The sequence below is a fragment of the Hyla sarda genome, chromosome 8 (genome assembly GCF_029499605.1).
Source record: "Hyla sarda isolate aHylSar1 chromosome 8, aHylSar1.hap1, whole genome shotgun sequence".
Classification (NCBI taxonomy): domain Eukaryota; kingdom Metazoa; phylum Chordata; class Amphibia; order Anura; family Hylidae; genus Hyla; species Hyla sarda.
Window position 1 is genome coordinate 220,685,436 of NC_079196.1, and position 22,576 is coordinate 220,708,011.

A 22,576-nucleotide genomic window follows, 5' to 3' on the forward strand; every position below is an offset into this window, starting at 1 on the left:
CTTACTGATGACCTCATACTGTCTCCACCCCACTGCTACTCACTGATGACCTCATACTGTCTCCACCCCACTGCTACTCACTGATGACATCATACTGTCTCCACCCCACTGCTACTCACTGATGACATCATACTGTCACCACCCCACTGCTACTCACTGATGACCTCATACTATCTCCACCCCACTGCTACTTACTGATGACCTCATATTGTCTCCACCCCACTGCTACTTACTGATGACCTCATACTGTCTCCACCCCACTGCTACTTACTGATGACCTCATACTGTCTCCACCCCACTGCTACTTACTGATGACCTCATACTGTCTCCACCCCACTGCTACTTACTGATGACCTCATACTGTCTCCACCCCACTGCTACTTACTGATGACCTCATACTGTCTCCACCCCACTGCTACTCACTGATGACATCATACTGTCTCCACCCCACCGCTACTCACTGATGACCTCCTACTGTTCCACCCCACTGTTAGGCTGGGTTCACACTACGTTTTGTCCCATACGGGAGCGCATACGGCAGGGGGGAGCTAAAACCTCGCGCTCCCGTATGTGACCGTATGCGCTCCCTTATGTCATTCATTTCAATGAGCCGACCGGAGTGAAACGTTCGGTCCGGTCGGCTCATTTTTGCGCCGTATGCGCTTTTACAACCGGACCTAAAACCGTGGTTGACCACAGTTTTAGGTCCGGTTGTAAAAGCGCATACGGCGCAAAAATGAGCCGACCGAACGTTTCACTCCGGTCGGCTCATTGAAATGAATGACATACGGGAGCGCATACGGTCACATACGGGAGCGCGAGGTTTTAGCTCCCTCCTGCCGTATGCGCTCCCGTATGGGACAAAACGTAGTGTGAACCCAGCCTTACTCACTGATGACCTCATACTGTCTCCACCCCTCTGCTACTCACTGATGACATCATACTGTCTCCACCCCACTGCTACTCACTGATGACCTCATACTGTCTCCACCCAATTGCTACTTACTGATGACCTCATACTGTCTCAACCCCACTGCTACTCACTGATGACATCATACTGTCTCCACCCCACTGCTACTTACTGATGACCTCATACTGTCTCCACCCCACTGCTACTCACTGATGACATCATACTGTCTCCACCCCACTGCTACTCACTGATGACCTCATACTGTCTCCACCCTACTGCTACTCACTGATGACCTCCTACTGTTCCACCCCACTGTTACTCACTGATGACCTCATACTGTCTCCACCCCTCTGCTACTCACTGATGACATCATACTGTCTCCACCCCACTGCTACTCACTGATGACATCATACTGTCTCCACCCCACTGCTACTCACTGATGACATCATACTGTCTCCACCCCACTGCTACTCACTGATGACCTCATACTGTCTCCACCCCACTGCTACTCACTGATGACCTCATACTGTCTCCACCCTACTGCTACTCACTGATGACCTCCTACTGTTCCACCCCACTGTTACTCACTGATGACCTCATACTGTCTCCACCCCTCTGCTACTCACTGATGACATCATACTGTCTCCACCCCACTGCTACTCACTGATGACATCATACTGTCTCCACCCCACTGCTACTCACTGATGACATCATACTGTCTCCACCCCACTGCTACTCACTGATGACCTCATACTGTCTCCACCCCACTGCTACTCACTGATGACATCATACTGTCTCCACCCCACTGCTACTCACTGATGACATCATACTGTCTCCACCCCACTGCTACTTACTGATGACCTCATACTGTCTCCACCTCACTGCTACTTACTGATGATCTCATACTGTCTCCACCCCACTGCTACTTACTGATGACCTCATACTGTCTCCACCCCACTGCTACTCACTGATGACATCATACTGTCACCACCCCACTGCTACTCACTGATGACATCATACTATCTCCACCTCACTGCTACTCACTGATGACCTCATACTGTCTCCACCTCACTGTTACTCACTGATGACATCATACTGTCTCCACCCCACTGCTACTCACTGATGACATCATACTGTCTCCACCCCACTGTTACTCACTGATGACATCATACTGTCACCACCCCACTGCTATTCACTGATGATCTCATACTGTCTCCACCCAATTGCTACTTACTGATGACCTCATACTGTCTCCACCCCACTGCTACTCACTGATGACCTCATACTGTCTCCACCCAATTGCTACTTACTGATGACATCATACTGTCTCCACCCCACTGCTACTTACTGATGACATCATTTTGTCCATATCCACCATAATACTGCTCATTGATGCCCTGTTGTCAGGCACACGGAGGGGCCTACACCTTGCTGCCATTTATTCTTTATTCTTTGTATCACAGGTCGTCTGCACCACATTCCACAGACCAGTGACCTTATCTGCAGAACCCGAGGAGGGCAAGGTGAGCTCTAGAGGGGCACAGTGTGCACTGCACTGGCTGTAGGTGGGAAGGTGGTATTATGGTGGCCTCCATTTTTATTTGTTTCATCCTCCAGAAACTTCTGCCTGATCCAATCCTGAAACTGAGAAAAATCATCGGCTTTGGAGGATGCACAGAACGCTGTGTAAGACCAGTAATACTCCTGCAGTGTCCTGTCCATATCACTGCTACTCCCATCATCTTCTGTAGTGTCCTGTCCATATCACTGCTACTCCCATCGTCTTCTGTAGTGTCCTGTCCATATCACTGCTACTCCCATCGTCTTCTGTAGTCTCCTGTCCATATCACTGCTACTCCCATCGTCTTCTGTAGTGTCCTGTCCGTATCACTGCTACTCCCATCATCTTCTGTAGTGTCCTGTCCATATAACTGCTACTCCCATCGTCTTCTGTAGTGTCCTGTCCATATCACTGCTACTCCCATCGTCTTCTGTAGTGTCCTGTCCGTATCACTGCTACTCCCATCGTCTTCTGTAGTGTCCTGTCCGTATCACTGCTACTCCCATCGTCTTCTGTAGTGTCCTGTCCGTATCACTGCTACTCCCATCGTCTTCTGTAGTGTCCTGTCCGTATCACTGCTACTCCCATCGTCTTCTGTAGTGTCCTGTCCGTATCACTGCTACTCCCATCGTCTTCTGTAGTGTCCTGTCCGTATCACTGCTACTCCCATCGTCTTCTGTAGTGTCCTGTCCGTATCACTGCTACTCCCATCGTCTTCTGTAGTGTCCTGTCCGTATCACTGCTACTCCCATCGTCTTCTGTAGTGTCCTGTCCATCATACTCCCACCATGTGTGTTGCAGGCTCTGTGGACTCGTGCTGGGTGCTCGGTGGTCTTTCCTTGTCACGCTGTGATCGTGGTGTTGGACGTAGAGAGTGGGGAGCAGCGCTTCTTCCTGGGTCACACTGACAAGGTAATGTTTGGGTAATCTCCCCCTGAGGGCAGTGACTGCACCTCGTCTCTGCTAATACAGCTCTGCTATTCTTACAGGTGGCAGCGCTGGCATTCAATGGCAGCTGCACCCTCCTAGCCTCCGCACAGACTGGCACCCTGAGCATGGTGCGCCTCTGGGACTTTGAGAAAGGAAGCTGTCTGGCCATGTTCAAAACGCACGCCAACTCAGTGTCTTCTCTCAGGTCAGAAATAGAGATATTGCTCTGATTTAAGGGGGAAACCCACTCATCCTTGGGCAGAGATTCTAATAGTTAGTGTCTCTTTCAGCTTCTCCCACAGCGGCTCAGTTCTATGTGGAGTCGGGAAAGATGGACATGGAAAAAATGTGAGTGAGATCGTACTGTGTGTATATAATATAATATCGTTACTCCACCAGTAGAATAGTGAGTACAGCTCTGGAGTATAATACAGGATATAACTCAGGATCAGTACAGGATAAGTAATGTAATGTATGTACACAGTGACCTCACCAGCAGAATAGTGAGTACAGCTCTGGAGTATAATACAGGATATAACTCAGGATCAGTACAGGATAAGTAATGTAATGTATGTATACAGTGACCACACCAGCAGAATAGTGAGTACAGCTCTGGAGTATAATACAGGATATAACTCAGGATCAGTACACATTGATCACACCAGCAGAATAGTGAGTACAGCTCTGGAGTATAATACAGGATATAACTCAGGATCAGTACAGGATAAGTAATGTAATGTATGTACACAGTGACCACACCAGCAGAATAGTGAGTACAGCTCTGGAGTATAATACAGGATATAACTCAGGATCAGTACACAGTGACCACACCAGCAGAATAGTGAGTACAGCTCTGGAGTATAATACAGGATATAACTCAGGATCAGTACAGGATAAGTAATGTAGTGTATGTACACAGTGACCTCACCAGCAGAATAGTGAGTACAGCTCTGGAGTATAATACAGGATATAACTCAGGATCAGTACAGGATAAGTAATGTAATGTATGCACACAGTGACCTCACCAGCAGAATAGTGAGTACAGCTCTGGAGTATAATACAGGATATAACTCAGGATCAGTACAGGATAAGTAATGTAATGTATGTACACAGTGACCTCACCAGCAGAATAGTGAGTACAGCTCTGGAGTATAATACAGGATATAACTCAGGATCAGTACAGGATAAGTAATGTATGTACACAGTGACCTCACCAGCAGAATAGTGAGTACAGCTCTGGAGTATAATACAGGATATAACTCAGGATCAGTACAGGATAAGTCATGTAATGTATGTACACAGTGACCTCACCAGCAGAATAGTGAGTACAGCTCTGGAGTATAATACAGGATATAACTCAGGATCAGTACAGGATAAGTAATGTAATGTATGTACACAGTGACCTCACCAGCAGAATAGTGAGTACAGCTCTGGAGTATAATACAGGATATAACTCGGGATCAGTACAGGATAAGTAATGTATGTACACAGTGACCTCACCAGCAGAATAGTGAGTACAGCTCTGGAGTATAATGCAGGATAAGTAATGTAATGTATGTACACGTTGTTCTTTATAGCTTTTTCTCCACAGATGGTGGTTGTGTGGAACACGTCTCAGGCTAGCCGTGGTGGTGAGGTGGTCGTCCTGGCGAAGGCTCATTCAGATGTAGATATCCAGACTATGAAGATTGCCTTTTTTGATGACACAAGGTCTGTAGTGTATTGATGATGCATTGTTTTTGATTATGCCTATGTTATACCCTCGCAGACCCCTCATGTGATGTAGACCCCCCTTGGTGATATTTTGAATGAAGGATGCCCTCTGTCTGAGCTCAATCTGCGCTCTTTTAAGACTACATGATTCTCTCCCCTTATTCATGTTGTCCTATGACCTGTCTATTCTCTGCAGGATGGTGTCATGTGGCAGGGACAATGTTCGATTATGGAGGGTACGCAGCGGGGCACTTCGCTCCTGCCCAGTTAATTTAGGGGAGTATCACAACCTGGAGTTCACAGACCTGGCATTCGAGGTTGCACACAGTCCTGAGCGAGAACTTGAGGAGCGGACACTGTAAGTAGACGTCTTGGACTGACCATGGCAGCTGCCTTATACCAGGACTTGTAGCTCACATCTCCTCTGTTCTCTTAGTTACGTCTGTAGCCGCAGCGGGCACATCCTGGAGATAGACTACAAGAACGTGGCACTGCGTAATGTGCGCCGCCTGCAGCCAGCTCCGTCCCAACATGGTGAAAGCCGGGAGAAAATGACCTTCAATTCCGGTAAGACCACCATGTAGTGCAGGAACGGACATATTGTGTATTATGCATCATGAATCGGATTATCCTAGTTATTCATGTATTCAAGGATGTGGCCACTGATCAGTAAGAGCAGTGTTTCCCAACCAGCCAATGGCTGTCCGAGTATGCTGGCTGTTGTAGTTTTGCAACAGCTGAAGGCACCCTGGTTGGGGAAACCCTGAGTAAGAGGCCCAAAAGAGACGATCCCACCATATCAATGCGCAGCTTATGGTCATCACACAGTTATCCTCTCCTCCACTGTCACACGTGTCTCTTATTTTCTTAGGACCTGGCATTGCAATAAACAGTCTCTGTGTTTCTGCCACCTACTGCGCCACTGGATCAGAGGACGGCTACCTGCGGCTGTGGCCCTTGGACTTTTCTTGTGTCTTCCTGGAGGCCGGTGAGTTACTGGAGGTTGTATTGTACCATTGACTGATCTGGTAGGTTCCATGCCTGACACTTGCCATACATGATTTCCCTGCAGAACATGAGGGTCCGGTGAGCTGTGTGTCCATCAGTCCGGAGGGTCTGCAGGTCTTGTCCTGTACTAGGAGTGGGGAGCTTGGAGTCTTGGATGTTCCTTCCCGAGGATACCAGACCCTGATGCGTTCTCACACAGACTCCCTGCTTGCCTTCTCCATTCACCCCTCTTACCCTCAGCTTGCTACAGTGTCCAGTGATAAAACCATCCGTATCTGGGATATGTCCTCCCTGCAGCAGGTACAGTCACACTGCTTCAGTAACATCGCTGCCCCCACCGTGTATCGGCCATACTTACACATTAGTCTTTTCAGTTGTATGACTTCACAGCCAACAAGGAGACTCCATGCACCGTGGTCTTCCACCCCGTCCATCAGTCCCTGGCCTGTGGCTTCAGCAGCGGGGTGCTCCGCTATTTTGATGTGGCAGCGACAGCTCTGCAAGCGGAACACAAGTGAGTGCAGGGAGGGGACACATGCCTGTCATATATATATATATATATATATATATATATATATATCGTATTTATCGGCGTATAACACGCACTTTTTAGGCTAAAATTTTTAGCCTAAAGTCTGTGTGCGTGTTATACGCCGATACACCCCGGGAAAGGCAGTGGGAGAGAGGCCGTCGCTGCCCGCTTCTCTCCCCCTGCCTTTCCTGGGGTCTAGAGCGCTGCTGTCGGCCCTTTTCACCCCCTGGTTATCGGCGCCGCTGCCCGTTCTGTCCCCCTGACTATCGGTGCCGGCGCCGATAGCCAGGGGGAGAGAAGCGGCGCCGACAGCCAGGGGCATAATTACCTGAGTCCGGTCCGCGCTGCTCCGCTGCTCCAGGCCTCCGTCGTGCGTCCCCGGCGTCATTGCTATGCGCTGAACGGCGCGGCGCATAGCAACGACGCTGGAGACGCACGACGGAGGCCTGGAGCAGCGGAGCAGCGCGGACCGGACTCAGGTAATTATGCCACCGGGGATGGGGGAGGCAACGGGGCAGCGGCGCCGGCAATGGGTGCCGCTGCCCCTTCTCTCCCCCTGGCTGTCGGCGCCGCTTCTCTCCCCCTGGCTATCGGCGCCGGCACCGATAGGGGGACAGAACGGGCAGCGGCGCCGATAACCAGGGGGTGAGAAGGGCCGACAGCAGCGCTCTAGACCCCAGGAAAGGCAGGGGGAGAGAAGCGGGCAGCGACGGCCTCTCTCCCCTTGCCTTTCCTGGGGGTATATCGGGGTATACACGCGCACACACGCACCCTCATTTTTTCATGGATATTTGGGTAAAAAACTTTTTTTACCCAAATATCCGTGGTAAAATGAGGGTGCGTGTTATAGGCCGGTGCGTGGTATACCCCGATAAATACGGCATATATATATATATATATATATATATATATATATGTATATATATTGAGTATATGGGATCCTTCTGACTCTCTTCTCCTCACAGGCAGCACAGAGGAGACATCACTGGCCTTCTCTTCTCTCCAGATGGACGACTTATGTATAGCGCTTGCTCGGCAGGATCGCTGGCCCTATACAGCATTGGGCACAGGGAGCAGCATGTGGTGCGGGTGCTCGGTGAGTGCGGGAAGATGTCTGTATTGTAATCTTGTAATTCCAAGGTGCCCCGTGGTGTCTTCTGTTCCCTCTGTTCAGTGTCCACAGAGAGATCTGAAATTTTACAGATCATCTTATACATGAGATGAACTTGTACTAGGGCTGCACGATTTGGGCAAAATGTGCAATTGTGATTAGTAAATATTGTGATTGCAATATAATTACCAAAAGGTGAAATCCCCCAATTTCATGTCCAATCTCCCCCATTTCATTTCTATCCTCCAATTTCACATTCCCCCATTTCATGTCCACACCCCCATTTCACATCTCCCCCTTGTCATTTGTCATATCCCCCCTTCCCTTGTTGCAGATCCTGTTCTCTTCCATGCAGTCTGATCTCTAATGGGATTTACAGGACATTTTTGCTCAGGCAATCGCTGGCCTGACACATGACACCACTGTGTCCATTGATTGGCTGAGCAGGGAAGGTCCTGGAACATGCAGCTGAGCACAGGGATGATACCATAGACTGCACAGAGGAGAATTGGAGCTCCGGCAGACCTAAGGGGACCAGGGCAAGGTGAGTGTCAGGTTTTTTTGTTCCCCCCTCGTTCCTATTATTACTTAGGACAGTGTTTCCCAACCAGAGCACCTGCAGCTGTTGCAAAACTACAGTTCCCAGCATGCCCGGACAGCCTTTGGCTGTCCGGGCATGCTGGGAATTGTAGTTTGGCAACAGCTGGATGCACCCTGGTAGGAAAACACTGACTTAACATTTAAATTTCGGCAACAGCCCACAACCTGCGTGCGTTATATGATACGCGGCCGCAGGTAATCGCACATTTTCCGGGGGGGGGGGGGGGGGACCATATTGCAATTGGCAAAAAATGCTATTTGATTGCGATATATATAGTGCAGCCCTAACTTGTACAATGTACCAGCGAAGACCAGTGGTCTCCAAACTGTAAACCTCCGAATGTTACAAAACTACAACTCCCAACATTAGGCGTTTTGCAGTCCGGGCATCCTGGGAGTTGTAGTTTTGCAACCTCTGTAGGTCCACGAAATATTTTGCTGTCACATAAAACTGCAAGATCCTCAGATTTTAGAATGCTCAGTTCTGTTTTTTCTCCCGCACAGGTAACGTGGTGTGTAAGAAGTCAGAGCAGGGGCCCGGGGCTTTGTGCCTCAGCAGGGATGGGCGTCTCTTGGCCTTCGTCGGACCTACGGAATACACGGTGACCGTCATGGACGGACGCTCCTTAGATGAGGTAATCCGGCAGCTGTGAGCAGAGAACAGATCAATATCTCGAATATCATGACCCCATTGCGATGTGGAACCTGTTTAATGTCATCTGTTTAGAAAATTTTAAAGGGGTACTCCAGTACTGAACAACTTATCCGCTATCCTCAGGTTGGACCCCCTGCGGTCTCCTGCCTGACACCCCAGCTCTCCCCATGCACATAGCTGTGTCGACCACCGCATGAAGCGGTGGCCGTCACGCACCCTCCATGCTTCTCTATGGGAGAATCCGAAATACAGAGCTCGTACTGGACTACCCTTTTAAAGGGGTACTCCCCGTGGAAAACTGTTTTTTTGTTTTGTTTTTGATTGTTTTTTTTTTAAATCAACTGGTGCCAGAAAACTAAACAGATTTGTAAATTACTTCTATTAAAAAAATCTTTACCCTTCCAGTACTTTTTAGGGGCTGTATACTACAGAGGAAATGCTTTTCTTTTTGGATTTCTCTTCTTTCACAACCACAGTGCTCTCTGCTGACCTCAGCTGTCCATTTTAGGAACTGTCCAGAGCAGCATGTGTTTGCTATGGGGAATTTCTCCTACTCTGGACAGTTCCTAAAATGAGGTCAGGAGGGAGCACTGTGGTCATGACAGAAGAGAAATCCGAAAAAGAAAAGCATTTCCTCTGTAGTATACAGCCCCTAAAAAGTACTGGAAGGATTAAGATTTTTTAATAGAAGTAATTTACAAATCTGTTTAACTTTCTGGCACCAGTTGATTAAAAAAAAAAAAAGTTTTCCACTGGAGAACCCCTTTTAACCCCTTAAGGACGCAGGACGTTAATGTACGTCCTGGTGCGATGGTACTTAACGCACCAGGACGTACATTTACGTCCTGTGCATAACCGCGGGCATCGGAGCGATGCCCGTGTCATGCGCGGCTGATCCCGGCTGCTGGTCGCAGCCAGGGACCCGCCGGCAATGGCCGACGCCCGCGATCTCGCGGGCGTCCGCCATTAACCCCTCAGGTGCCGGGATCAATACAGATCCCGGCATCTGTGGCAGTGTGCGATTTGAATGAATGATCGGATCGCCCGCGCTGCTGCTGCTGCGGGGATCTGATCATTCAGAACGCCGCACGGAGGTCCCCTCACCTTCCTCCGTGCGTCTCCCGGCGTCTCCTGCTCTGGTCTGTGATCGAGCAGACCAGAGCAGGAGATAACCGATAATACTGATCTGTTCTATGTCCTATACATAGAACAGATCAGTATTAGCAATCATGGTATTGCTATGAATAGTCCCCTATGGGGACTATTCAAGTGTAAAAAAAAAATGTAAAAGTAAAAAAAAAGTGAAAAATCCCCTCCCCCAATAAAAAAGTAAAACGTCCGTTTTTTCCTATTTTACCCCCAAAAAGCGTAAATTTTTTTTTTTTAATAGACATATTTGGTATCGCCGCGTGCGTAAATGTCCGAACTATTAAAATAAAATGTTAATGATCCCGTACGGTGAACGGCGTGAACGGAAAAAAAAAAAAGTCCAAAATTGCTACTTTTTTAATACATTTTATTAAAAAAAAATTATAAAAAATGTATTAAGTTTTTTATATGCAAATGTTGTATCAAAAAAAAGTACAGATCATGGCGCAAAAAAAGAGCCCCCATACCGCCGCTTATACGGAAAAATAAAAAAGTTAGTGGTCATCAAAATAAAGGGATTATAAACGTACTAATTTGGTTAAAAAGTTAGATTTTTTTTTTTAAGCGCAACAATAATATAAAAGTATATAATAATGGGTATCATTTTAATCGTATTGACCCTCAGAATAAAGAACACACGTCATTTTTACCATAAATTGTACGGCGTGAAAACGAAATCTTCCAAAATTAGCAAAATTGCGTTTTTCATTTTAATTTCCCCACAAAAATAGTGTTTTTTGGTTGCGCCATACATTTTATGATATAATGAGTGATGTCATTACAAAGGACGACTGGTCGCGCAAAAAACAAGCCCTCATACTAGTCTGTGGATGAAAATATAAAAGAGTTATGATTTTTAGAAGGCGAGGAGGAAAAAATGAAAACGTAAAAATTAAATTGTCTGAGTCCTTAAGGCCAAAATGGGCTGAGTCCTTAAGGGGTTAAGGGGGATGCCACACTTTTCATATTAAGGTATATAGACATAGTAGAGAAGGAGGGTCTTCTGCCCCTTTAAGGAAGCGCTGCTGTTGAGCACAGTTTTCTTGTGGTGTTTTCCAGCTCCTGCGGGTGGATGTCAGTATACTGGACCTGGACAGCACCAGACTGGACCGTGCCCTGGCACTCACTTTCAGTCCCCTTCGCCCGTACCACCTGCTGGTGTCCACATCTGGAAACAAGATCCTGTGGCTGGACCCCAGTACTGGGCGGCTGACTAAGGAGGTGGGTGTATGCTCCATGTATACAGTATCATCCTCTCTGCTGCCATCTGGTGGTAACAGACAGACACGGTCTGTGTCCCCCAATGGATCCTTCGAGAAAGAGATTTTATGGTAAGTGTTAAAAAATCTCCTTGTTTACCCCTCCAGGCCACACATGTGCACAAAGAATCCTGCTCCTCGCTGGCGGTGAGTGAAGATAACCGATACTTGCTGACCACTGGGGACCGGATCATCAAAGTGTGGGATCACGGTCTGGCGGGAAACATGCGCCCACAGGTAACTTTGTGATGCAGTGACACTTTTTGGACTACATGCGGGCACCCTCTTGCCTCTCTTACACCCATGATCCGTCGTGTCCATTTTACTATGTCCTGCTCTTCAGGTGTTCATCGGACACTCCGAACCCATTCAGCAAGCAGAGTTCTCCCCGGATCAGCAGCATGTGATCACCGCCGGAGACGCCATTTTTATTTGGGACTTTGAAGCAGCTCCCGACTCTAGTATGCCAAATCTCAGGTAGAGATAAAACAACATGCTACCTCTATTTCAGTATCTCCCAACCGGGGTACCTCCAATTGTTGCAAAACTACAACTCCCAGCATGCCCGGACAGCCGAAGGCTGTCCAGGCATGCTGGGAGTTGTAGTTTTGCAACAGCTGAAGGCACCCTGGTTGGGAAACACTGCTCTATTCACTGCCTGTTATCAGATTTACTTCCTATCATATTCATTTCCTATCTGCAGCTCTGCAGGGTGTCTGCCCGCTATCCGGCAGTCCAGCATGAGGGGACGTTTGCCCCTATCTCTCCATTCCAGCGTCGGTAAGTAGGTTATTAGTAAGTGTAATAGGTTATTGGGGTCTTTCCTAATTTGCTTTTCTCACAGGTGTTGAGGTCTCTGCTTGCTGTCAGTGAATGCAAACATTTATTACTCCAGACCTGCTCATATAGCTGCAGGGTTTGCTACAATGTATCAGTTGCATGTTAAAGGGGTACTACAATTTTTTTGTAAATCATCTGGTGCCAGAAAGTTACACAGATTTATAAATGACTTCTATTTAAAATTCTTAATCCTTCCAGTACTTATCAGCTGATGTATGCTCCACAGGAAGTTATTTTCTTTTTGAATTTCTTTTCAATCTGACCACAGTGCTCTCTGCTGACACCTCTGTTCATGTCCGGAACTGTCCAGAGTAGAAGCAAATCCCCATAGCAAACCTCTCCTGCTCTGGACAGTTCCTGACATGGACAGAGATGTCAGCAGAGAGCACTGTGGTCAGAAAGAAAGGAAATTCAAAAAGAAAATAACTTCCTGTTGAGCATACAGCAGCTTATAAATACTGGAAGGATTAAGATTTTTGAATAGAAGTAATTTACAAATCCCTAGAGTACCCCTTTAAGATTATCAGCTTGGGCTGCAGCTTTATTCTCCCTCACATTTGTACCATTTTTAAGATCTCTCCTTGGTGTCAGTGAATGGAAGCATTCATAGTTGACATTCAGAAGGTGAAAATTCCTCTTGACCTCTTGTGCTCACACAGCTGTTGGCTTTGTTACAGTGTATCAGTTGTACAGTAGGGCATAAAAGTATTTAGCCAGCCACCAATTGTGCAAGTTCTCCCCCTTATAAAGATGAGAGGCTGTAATTATCATCATAGGTTATAACCTCAACTATGAGAGGCTGTAATTATCATCATCGTCATAACCTCAACTATGAGAGGCAGAATGAGAAAAAAATCCATAAAATCACATTGTCTGATTTTTGAATAATTTATTTGCAAATTATGGGGGAAAATAAGTATTTGGTCAATAACAAAAGTTCATCTCAATACTTTGTTATATCCCCTTTGTTGGCAATGACAGAGGTCACATGTTTTCTGTCTTCACAAGGTTTTCACACACTGTTGCTGGTATTTTGGCCCATTCCTCCATGCAGATCTCCTCTAGAGCAGTGATGTTTTGGGGCTGTCGCTGGGCAACACGGACTTTCAACTCCCTCCAAAGGTTTTCTATGGGGTTGAGATCTGGAGACTGGCTAGGCCACTCCAGGACCTTGAAATGCTTCTTATGAAGCCACTCCTTTGTTGACCGGGCGGTGTGTTTGGGATCATTGTCTGCTGAAAGACCCAGCCACGTTTCATCTTCAATGTCCTTGCTGATGGAAGGAGGTATTCACTCAAAATCTCACGATACATGGCCCCATTCATTCTTTCCTTTACACGGATCAGTTGTCCTGGTCCCTTGGCAGAAAAACAGCCCCAAAGCATGATGTTCCCACCCCCCATGCTTCACAGTAGGTATGGTGTTCTTTGGATGCAACTCAGCATTCTTTCTCCTCCAAACACGACGAGTTGAGTTTTTACCAAAAAGTTCTACTTTGGTTTCATCTGACCATATGACATTCTCCCAATACTCTTCTGGATCATCCAAATGTTCTCTAGCAAACCTCAGACAGGTCCGGACATGTACTGGCAGGGGGACAAGTCTGGCACTGCATGAGTGTGTTACTGATGGTAGCCTTTGTTACTTTGGCCTCAGCTCTCTGCAGGTCATTCACTAGGTCCCCCTGTGTGGTTCTGGGATTTTTGCTCACCGTTCTTTTGATCATTTTGACACCACGAGATCTTGTGTGGAGCCTCAGATTGAGGGAGATTATCAGTACTTTTTTGCCCCACTGTATATTAAGGGCATCATCTTGGAGTCAATACAGGAGATATTACTGTTTTGATCTGGGTTTATCCACACTGACACATTGTAATGTTTTTAAGATCTCTGCATGCTTTCAGTGAATGCAAACATCCATTGCTTACATTCAAAGGGTGAAAACTCTTCCTGACTCAGACTTGCTTACACTGCTGCTGGGTGGATCTCTGCTTGCTGCCAGTGAATGGAAATGATATTACTAATAATCGGAGACTGATATGTAGAATTATATCCAGGTGACTGAGCCTGATTATTGTTGGAGTCCTGGTACACTGTAACAAGCCATGTCACTGTGTGACCAGGGTGCATTTTCTTAACACAGCAAGCAGAGCTCTTATTTTTTTTCCGTTCTACGTTGATGAAGCTTCATGTACAGAAGACCGCACTGACCCCTTTTCACTGTTGTCACAGATTGTGCGGATCAGAGAAGAGACTCCACATTCATCTCCAGTGGCATGCCGCGGATGGTGGCCCCTCGTCCTTGTATCTCCTCCCCTCCTCGCCTGGATATCAGCCCCGTGCAGCCTGCAGGACATACAGGTGAGACCCCTCAGTCCTGTGTGACCGGTCCTGGATACCGGAGGTTGTCCTAACATCTTGTTCTTGTGATTAGAGTCTGATGATGGGGATGAAGATCTGGGTCAAGTCCTCCATGAGAGGTCAAAGGTGGAAGAGGTGGACGTCCAAGATCCAGAGGAAAGTGATGGCCAGTCATCTCTGATCATCATAGAGAACCAGCCGAACAGGAAGCAGCTGCCCTGGAGCAGAGGAGGCGTCACCACCAGCGAAGACGGAGGTAAGAAGAAACCAATACTGAGAAATATAGCAGTGGTCTGGAACCGGTGGATCCCTGGGTAGCGCAACAACTCCCAGCATTCCCTGAGATCCTGGAGGGCTCTGGTCTATTGTCTCAGAATTTTTCATTTTTTTATTATTATTTTTTAGATGTACAGCCGGACCTGCCACGTCCTGATGTCTACTCTCATTTCAACCCACGTTTTAAGAGTTCCACCTCCGCCAAGGTAAGGAGGCACCATTAACACATCTGTGTCTGTCTGTCTCTCTCTGTCTGTCTCTGTCTGTCTGTCTCTCTCTCTGTCTGTCTCTCGGTCTGTCTCTCTGTCTCTCGCTCTCTGTCTGTGTCTCTCTCGGTCTGTCTGTCTGTCTCTCTCTCTCGGTCTCTCTCTCTCTCTCTGGGTCTCTCTCTCGGTCGGTCGGTCTGTCTGTCTGTGTCTCTCTCTCTCTCTCTCTCTCGATCTCTCTCTCGGTCTGTCTGTCTGTCTCTCTCTCTCGGTCTGTCTGTCTCTCGCTCTCGGTCTGTCTGTGTCTCTCTCGGTCTGTCTCTGTCTGTCTGTGTCTCTCTGTTTCGGTCTGTCTGTGTCTCTCTGTTTCGGTCTGTCTGTGTCTCTCTGTTTCGGTCTGTCTGTGTCTCTCTGTTTCGGTCTGTCTGTGTCTCTCTGTTTCGGTCTGTCTGTGTCTCTCTGTCTCTGTCTGTCTGTGTCTCTCTGTTTCGGTCTGTCTGTGTCTCTCTGTTTTGGTCTGTCTGTGTCTCTCTGTTTTGGTCTGTCTGTGTCTCTCTGTTTTGGTCTGTCTGTGTCTCTCTGTTTTGGTCTGTCTGTGTCTCTCTGTTTCGGTCTGTCTGTGTCTCTCTGTTTCGGTCTGTCTGTGTCTCTCTGTCTCTGTCTGTCTGTGTCTCTCTGTTTCGGTCTGTCTGTGTCTCTCTGTTTCGGTATGTCTGTGTCTCTCTGTTTCGGTCTGTCTGTGTCTCTCTGTTTCGGTCTGTCTGTGTCTCTCTGTTTCGGTCTGTCTGTGTCTCTCTGTTTCGGTCTGTCTGTGTCTCTCTGTTTCGGTCTGTCTGTGTCTCTCTGTCTCGGTCTGTCTGTGTCTCTCTGTCTCGGTCTGTCTGTGTCTCTCTGTCTCTGTCTGTCTGTGTCTCTCTGTTTCGGTCTGTCTGTGTCTCTCTGTTTCGGTCTGTCTGTGTCTCTCTCTCTCGGTCTGTCTGTGTCTCTCTCTCTCGGTCTGTCTGTGTCTCTCTGTCTTGGTCTGTCTGTGTCTCTCTGTCTCGGTCTGTCTCTCTCTCTCTCTCGGTCTGTCTCTCTCTCTCGGTCTGTCTGTCTGTCTCTGTGTGTGTGTGTTTCTCTGTCTGTCTCTGTCTTTCTGTCTGTCTCTCTGTCTGTCTCTCTGTCTGTCTCTGTCTCTCTGTCTGTCTCTGTCTCTCTGTCTGTCTCTCTGTCTGTCTCTGTCTGTCTCTGTCTGTCTGTCTCTGTCCGTCTGTCTGTCTGTCTGTCTGTCTCTCTGTCTGTCTGTCTCTCTGTCTGTCTGTCTCTCTGTCTGTCTGTCTCTCTGTCTGTCTGTCTCTCTGTCTGTCTGTCTCTCTGTCTTTCTTTCTCTTTGTCTCTGATATACAGCGCCCCCTGTTGGGGATTTACTTAATAAGGTATAGAAAACCTTTCTGTAACGTCAGGTGATCTCATGGTAATAGACCAATAAGCCCAACTCCACCATCCTGAATACACCTGGAAAATCTCATTTGAGTAAGAGGCATCACCGTCTTGACTGTGGAGTTTCCCCAGATTTTATATATAACATGTCAGTGTTTTATGTCTTCCAGGCTGTGTGCCATCCTCCAGCCGGGCAGGAGAGGTTGGTCCTTAAAGCAGTGATTGGGTACAATGGTAACGGCAGAGGGAACATGGCGTGGAACCCGGATACAGGTAACACATGTCCGAAACCCCTACACGCACAATTAAAGGGGTTTTCTCAGGCTTGTATAATTAGAAATCATCACTTTTGTCAAGATCTCTGCTTTTCGCCAGTGAATGAGAATAGTGTTTCCCAACCAGGGTTCCTCCAGCTGTTGCAAAACTACAACTCCCAGCATGCCTAGACAGCCGTTGACTGTCCGGGCATGCTGGAAGTTGTAGTTTTGCAACAGCTGGAGGCACCCTGGTTGGAAAACACTGCAATAGAGGCTAAAAACCTGTCCCAATCTAGTTCTGCATACTAAAGCTGGGGGTTTGTTACAGTTGTATCCAGCCTAGACAGTCTTTAAAGAGATAAAATGAGTCTGTGCTCACTAGCAGCAAGCAGAGATCTTAAAGTTAAAGGGGTACTCCACTGGAAAACATTTTTTTTTTTAATCAACTGGTGCCAGAAAGTTAAACAGATTTGTAAAGTATTTCTATTAAATGTTAATCCTTCCAGTACTTATCAGCTGCTGTTATGATCCACAGGAAGTTCTTTTCTTTCTGAATTTCCTTTCTGCCTGACCACAGTGCTCTCTGCTGACACCTCTGTCTATTTTAGGAACTGTTCAGAGCAGGAGAGGCTTTCTATGGGGATTTGTTCCTACTCTGGACAGTTCCTAAAATGGACAGAGGGGTCAGCAGAGAGCACTGCAGTCAGGCAGATAGGAAATTTTAAAAGAAAAGAACTTCCTGTGGATCATAATAGCAGCTGATAAGTACTGGAAGGATTAAGATTTTTTTAATAGAAGTAATTTACAAATCTGTTTAACTTTCTGGCACCAGTTTATTCCCAAAATTTTTTTTTTCCAGTGGAGTACCCCTTTAAGCACAAAGTGAATTTAAAAGGTACAGCATACTTAATGGACATAATAATGTATCTTGGTTTGGGAGTCACTGGTAACGCAGGTGCTGTGTTGTGGTGTGCAGGCTTCTTCGCTTACACTTGCGGCTCTGTGATCGTGGTGGAAGATCTTCATTCTGGGGCGCAGCGTCACTGGTTTGGACACCTCGAGGAGATCTCCACCCTGGCGCTCACCCATGATGCTCTGGTATGTAGCTGCCTGCTTCACGCGTCCATCAGTAGTTGTCTGGGCCGTATCTACAGGTTCCTGAGGTTTCTTCTTCTCCGCAGGTCCTGGCATCTGCTTCCGGCTCCGGAGACGGGTCTTCTCTTTGTCACATTAGAATTTGGGACACACAAGAAGGATCCTGCCTGAAAATCCTGCAGTATCACCGCACCGAGGTCCAGGCCATGAGCTTCTCCAGAGACGACCGTCTGCTCCTCACTGTTGGTAAGAAGACTGCTGGGGGATGGGTACTACAAGTACCACAAATGCACTGTCATCACTGGGGCACTGTCTTAGAGGGGTCTTCTCGAAATCCCTTAATGGGGTATTCCAGGAAAAAACTTATTTTTTTATATCAACTGGCTCCAGAAAGTTAAACAGATTTGTAAATTACTTCTATTAAAAAATCTTAATCCTTTCAATAATTATCAGCTGCTGAAGTTGAGTTGTTGTTGTTTTCTGTCTGGCAACAGTGCTCTCTGCTGACATCTCTGCTTGTCTCGGGAACTGCACAGAGTAGAAGAGGTTTGCTATGGGGATTTGCTTCTAAACTGGGCTGTTCCCGAGACACGTGTCATCAGAGAGCACTGAGACAGAAAAGTACAACTCAACTTCAGCACCTCATAAGTACTGAAAGGATTAAGATTTTTAATAGAAGTAATTTACAAATCTGTTTAACTTTCTGGAGCCAGTTGATATATAAAAAAAAGTTTTTTCCCTGGAATACCCCTTTAAGAAGTCTAATGATATTCTATATCAGTGATCTGCAACCTGTGGCTCTCCAGTTGTTGCCTAAGGCTGTCAGGGCAAGATAGGACTTTACAACTGCTGAGAGCCGCAGGTTGGGATCACTGAACTACAAGGAGGCTGCTGCATATACATTATACAGTGAACTGAATAACACTGCATACCTGGAGCTCCCCCTAGATGTGGCTGCAGGTAGACAGAAATTAAAGAGGACATTAAAGAGGACCTCTTATGATCTTGTTAAATTTTATAATCCTCCCAGTTCACTGCCCCCATCATCATAAACCACCCCCTGCCTTTATTTATTTATTTTTTAGTTTTCTACCTTGATATTTCTCTGTATTTTCTGCTCAGTCAGATTCACAGACTGGGAAGGGGGCGTTCCCCAGCAGACGTGACATCATCTGAAGCCATATAGGGGAGAACTACCTCCCTCACTCTGCTACACACAGCCCAGAGCAGTTCAGTGTGAGATGAGCTGTGATTGGCTAAGGCTGGACACATCACCCTCAACACTCCAGACTGCATTTCCTGATTTTGGACTTCTGCCAGGCCAGCAAGAGTCCAAAGTCTGTGCAAGAGATGGGGGGAAATGTGCTCTGGACAAGTAGGGAGACACCTAGTGGCAGATTTTTTAAAAACAAATAAAACATAGAAAATAAAAAAATTTTTAAACAAAGAAATATTATATACATTAGAAATATTTTTTTATTTACCACAAGGAGTACAATAGCTAAAATTAGTTTTAATGACAGGGCCCATTTAATTATTCTATTTAAGCTCAATGCAGAGAATTTGAAGCTCTGAATGACAAAAAAGACCTCTGTAAAGATATTATAGGGCACCTAATGTTGGACCTAAAAGTGACAAAATAAGAAGTGGAGAGTCTCTTTAATTGTATTATGTCAAGTTCACCAACTTTTCTATTTTTAAAAGAAAAAAAAATATTTATTTACTTTGTATATTTATTCCTTTTACACCCTGTTCCAAATTATTATGCAAATTTTATTTTAGGCTAGGTTCACATGGACGTTCTCTCCCATCCTGATATTTTCCCATTATTGCTGCTAAATGGACCACCATACTATAAAAAAATGGATGCAAAAGGATGCCAACTGATGCAACAGGATTCCATTTGTCTTTTATTTAAACAGACTATTTAAAACAAAAAGGACATGTGGCATCCTGTTACATCAGTCAGCATCCGTTTAAATACTGCATGCACCGTCTTTCCTCCTGCAAAAAAAAAAAAAAAAAACAGAATAGAATAGAAAGCAAATGAGTGGCAAAGAGTGAAAAAATTCCCAATTACATCAGTGGGAACCTTTTACAACCGTCCAAAAGTATCAAACGGATTGCAGAACGGGCATAAATTAACGGGGACAGACTGCCGTGTGAACGAGCTCTAAGTGTCGCAAAGATTTTAGTTTTTCAGTGTAACTTATGGATACATTGGGGGAGATTTATCAAAACCTGTCCTGAGGAAAAATTGCCCAGTTGCCCATATCAACCAATTAGATCGCTGCTTTAATATTTCAGAGGCCTTGTTAAAAAAGAAAGAAGCAATCTGATTGGTTGCTATGGGCAACTGGGCAATTTTTTCCTCTGGACAGGATTTGATAAATGTCCCCCCATTGTGTCTCAGGCTCTTTTCATCACTGAAAACAATCTTGGACACCTGTGATAATTAGACTGCCAGGTGAGCCCAGTTTAAGGAAAAACTACTAAAAGGTGGGTATTCCACATTATTAAAGGGCTAAACATCTTATCCCCTGTCAAAAGGATAGGGAATAAGCAAAGGAGAGAGAGGTAAGGCTTTGTGAAGGACTTATAGTCCAGGTGGGTGCTCGGTAGAGTTGAGCGAATTTACAGTAAATTGGCTGTCAGCGAACCTCGCAGCTCGGCTGTTGATTACTTTAGTTTGCATAAATTAGTTCAGCTTTCCAAGGGCTCCAGTTGCCTGGAAAAGGTGGATACAGACCGAGGAGACCTAAGACTGTCATGCCAGACTTTTCCAGGCAACCAGAGCCCTTGGAAAGCTGAACTAATTTATGCAGACTAAAGTAATCAACAGCCGAGCTGCGAGATTCGCTACGAGCCAATTTACTGTAAATTCGCTCAACTCTAGTGCTCGGCTCCAGGAGACTTGACTCCACGTCCCAAAATCCAAACAACAAAAAGAGAATGAAGCAGCACTTCAAAGGATTCAATCCAAACTGGTGTTTTATTCACCTATCAGTACATGATGCAACGTTTCGATCCACAATCCGGATCTTTTTCAAGCAAGTCAGTGTATACAAAAGAGATGGAGATATATAGAGATATATATATAGTAGAAAGTGATGACATCATTTCATTAGGGGGTGTGTGTCCCCAACAAACATTCAAACAGCCATAATCAAAATAGGGGATAAGATGTTAGATTGCGGGGATCCCGCCGATTCTGCAGCACCCCCGTTTTTCAGCTGCACAGAGCGATGATTGCTCTGTGGCTGATGACAGGCGGTGCAGGGAATGGAGAATCGTGACATCATGGTTCCGCCCCTTGTGACGTCACGCCCTGCCCCCTCAATGTAAGTCTCCGTCACCTGCACCGCCCGTCATCAGCCACAGAGCGATCCTCAATCTGTGCAGATAAAAAACGGGGGTGCTGCAGGATAGATCGCGGGGGTCCCCAGCGGCGAGATCCCTGCGATCTAGCATTTTATCCCTTATCCTTTTGATAAGGGATAAGATGTTTAGCGCCGGAGTACCCCTTTTAAACAGAGCACCATTTTCAAGCAATATGGGGAAGAAAAAGGATCTCTCTGCTGCCAAAAAGAGTGAAGTAGTTCAATGCCTTGGACGAGGTATGAAAACTTTAGATATTTCACGAAAACTTAAGCGTGATCATCGCACTATTAAGAGATTTGTGGCAGAGCACAGACGGGTTCGTGCAGATAAAGGCACATTGAGGAAGATTTCTGCCAGATCCATGCATCGGATTAAGAGAGCAGCTGCTAAAATACCATTACATAGCTGCAAACATATTTGAAGCTGCTGGTGCCTCTGGAGTCCCACGAACATCAAGGTGTAGAGTCCTCCAGAGTCTTGCAACTGTCCATAAACCTATTCAGCCACCACTAACCAATGCTCACAAGCAGATACGGCTGCATTGGGCAGAAAAATACATGGACTAATTTTCAAACATTCCTGTTCACTGATGAGTGCCATGCAACCCTGGATGGTCCAGATGGATGGTTGGTGGACGTGGCCACTCTGTTCCAACAAGGCTGCATCATCAGCAAGGCGGTGTGCTGCTGCATTCTTCTGTTGCTATATATATATATATATATATATATATATATATATATATATAAATATATGCCATTTTTTCTTTTGGTGATTACAACCTATCAAGTGTTTTGAAACTTACTGTACCTAATAATGTGGAACAGCACATTGTACGTTGTTTGTTTAAAAAAAAAAAAAAAAATACTGTTATCATTAGGAGGTTTGTTCAATAAAATTTTAATTGTTCTCTTAATAGTTGATAACATGAGAATTTACATCAATTATTTAGGTAAATGAGAAAAATATAATTTGCATAATAATTTGGAACAGGGTGTATATTTTAAAGATTGCCTCTTGCTGTCATTGAAAAGAAACATTCATTGTAAAAGAAAGGGCCTCCACCAGATAACCAGGTAAAATAAAATAAATGTATGTTTTACCCCTGCATTGTGGATGTTTGCCTTTTCCCCTGCACTGTGGATGTTTACCTTATACAAGACATAAAGAGTTTATTAGTATTAGTTTAGTTAGACTATGCTTGTCGGTAGTTTACTAGTAAGCAATGCAGAAATCAAGGTCCACCCCAAGGGTTCGTTGCATCATAAAGTGTGACTACAGATAATGGTGATCTTCTTCAGATGTGTCTCATTTCT

The 22,576-nt window shown here is 46.0% G+C and overlaps 1 protein-coding gene across 2 annotated transcripts in view; it reads left to right on the forward strand.

The window, feature by feature from the left end:
* The window catches only part of WDR90 (WD repeat domain 90), a 47,265-nt gene that overhangs the window by 17,443 nt on the left and 7,246 nt on the right, over positions 1-22,576 (forward strand). For both annotated transcript variants that reach the window (XM_056536474.1, XM_056536473.1), the window contains exons 10-32: positions 2,374-2,433; positions 2,528-2,596; positions 3,273-3,383; positions 3,461-3,606; positions 3,692-3,749; positions 4,993-5,111; positions 5,311-5,472; positions 5,551-5,681; positions 5,986-6,102; positions 6,187-6,422; positions 6,497-6,636; positions 7,620-7,750; positions 8,870-9,000; positions 11,229-11,390; positions 11,537-11,665; positions 11,772-11,905; positions 12,132-12,208; positions 14,501-14,629; positions 14,703-14,885; positions 15,035-15,111; positions 16,701-16,803; positions 17,764-17,885; positions 17,969-18,128. In XM_056536474.1, the coding sequence (XP_056392449.1) occupies positions 2,374-2,433; positions 2,528-2,596; positions 3,273-3,383; positions 3,461-3,606; positions 3,692-3,749; positions 4,993-5,111; positions 5,311-5,472; positions 5,551-5,681; positions 5,986-6,102; positions 6,187-6,422; positions 6,497-6,636; positions 7,620-7,750; positions 8,870-9,000; positions 11,229-11,390; positions 11,537-11,665; positions 11,772-11,905; positions 12,132-12,208; positions 14,501-14,629; positions 14,703-14,885; positions 15,035-15,111; positions 16,701-16,803; positions 17,764-17,885; positions 17,969-18,128 (2,887 nt within the window). The remainder of the gene's footprint in view (positions 1-2,373; positions 2,434-2,527; positions 2,597-3,272; positions 3,384-3,460; positions 3,607-3,691; positions 3,750-4,992; positions 5,112-5,310; positions 5,473-5,550; positions 5,682-5,985; positions 6,103-6,186; positions 6,423-6,496; positions 6,637-7,619; positions 7,751-8,869; positions 9,001-11,228; positions 11,391-11,536; positions 11,666-11,771; positions 11,906-12,131; positions 12,209-14,500; positions 14,630-14,702; positions 14,886-15,034; positions 15,112-16,700; positions 16,804-17,763; positions 17,886-17,968; positions 18,129-22,576) is intronic.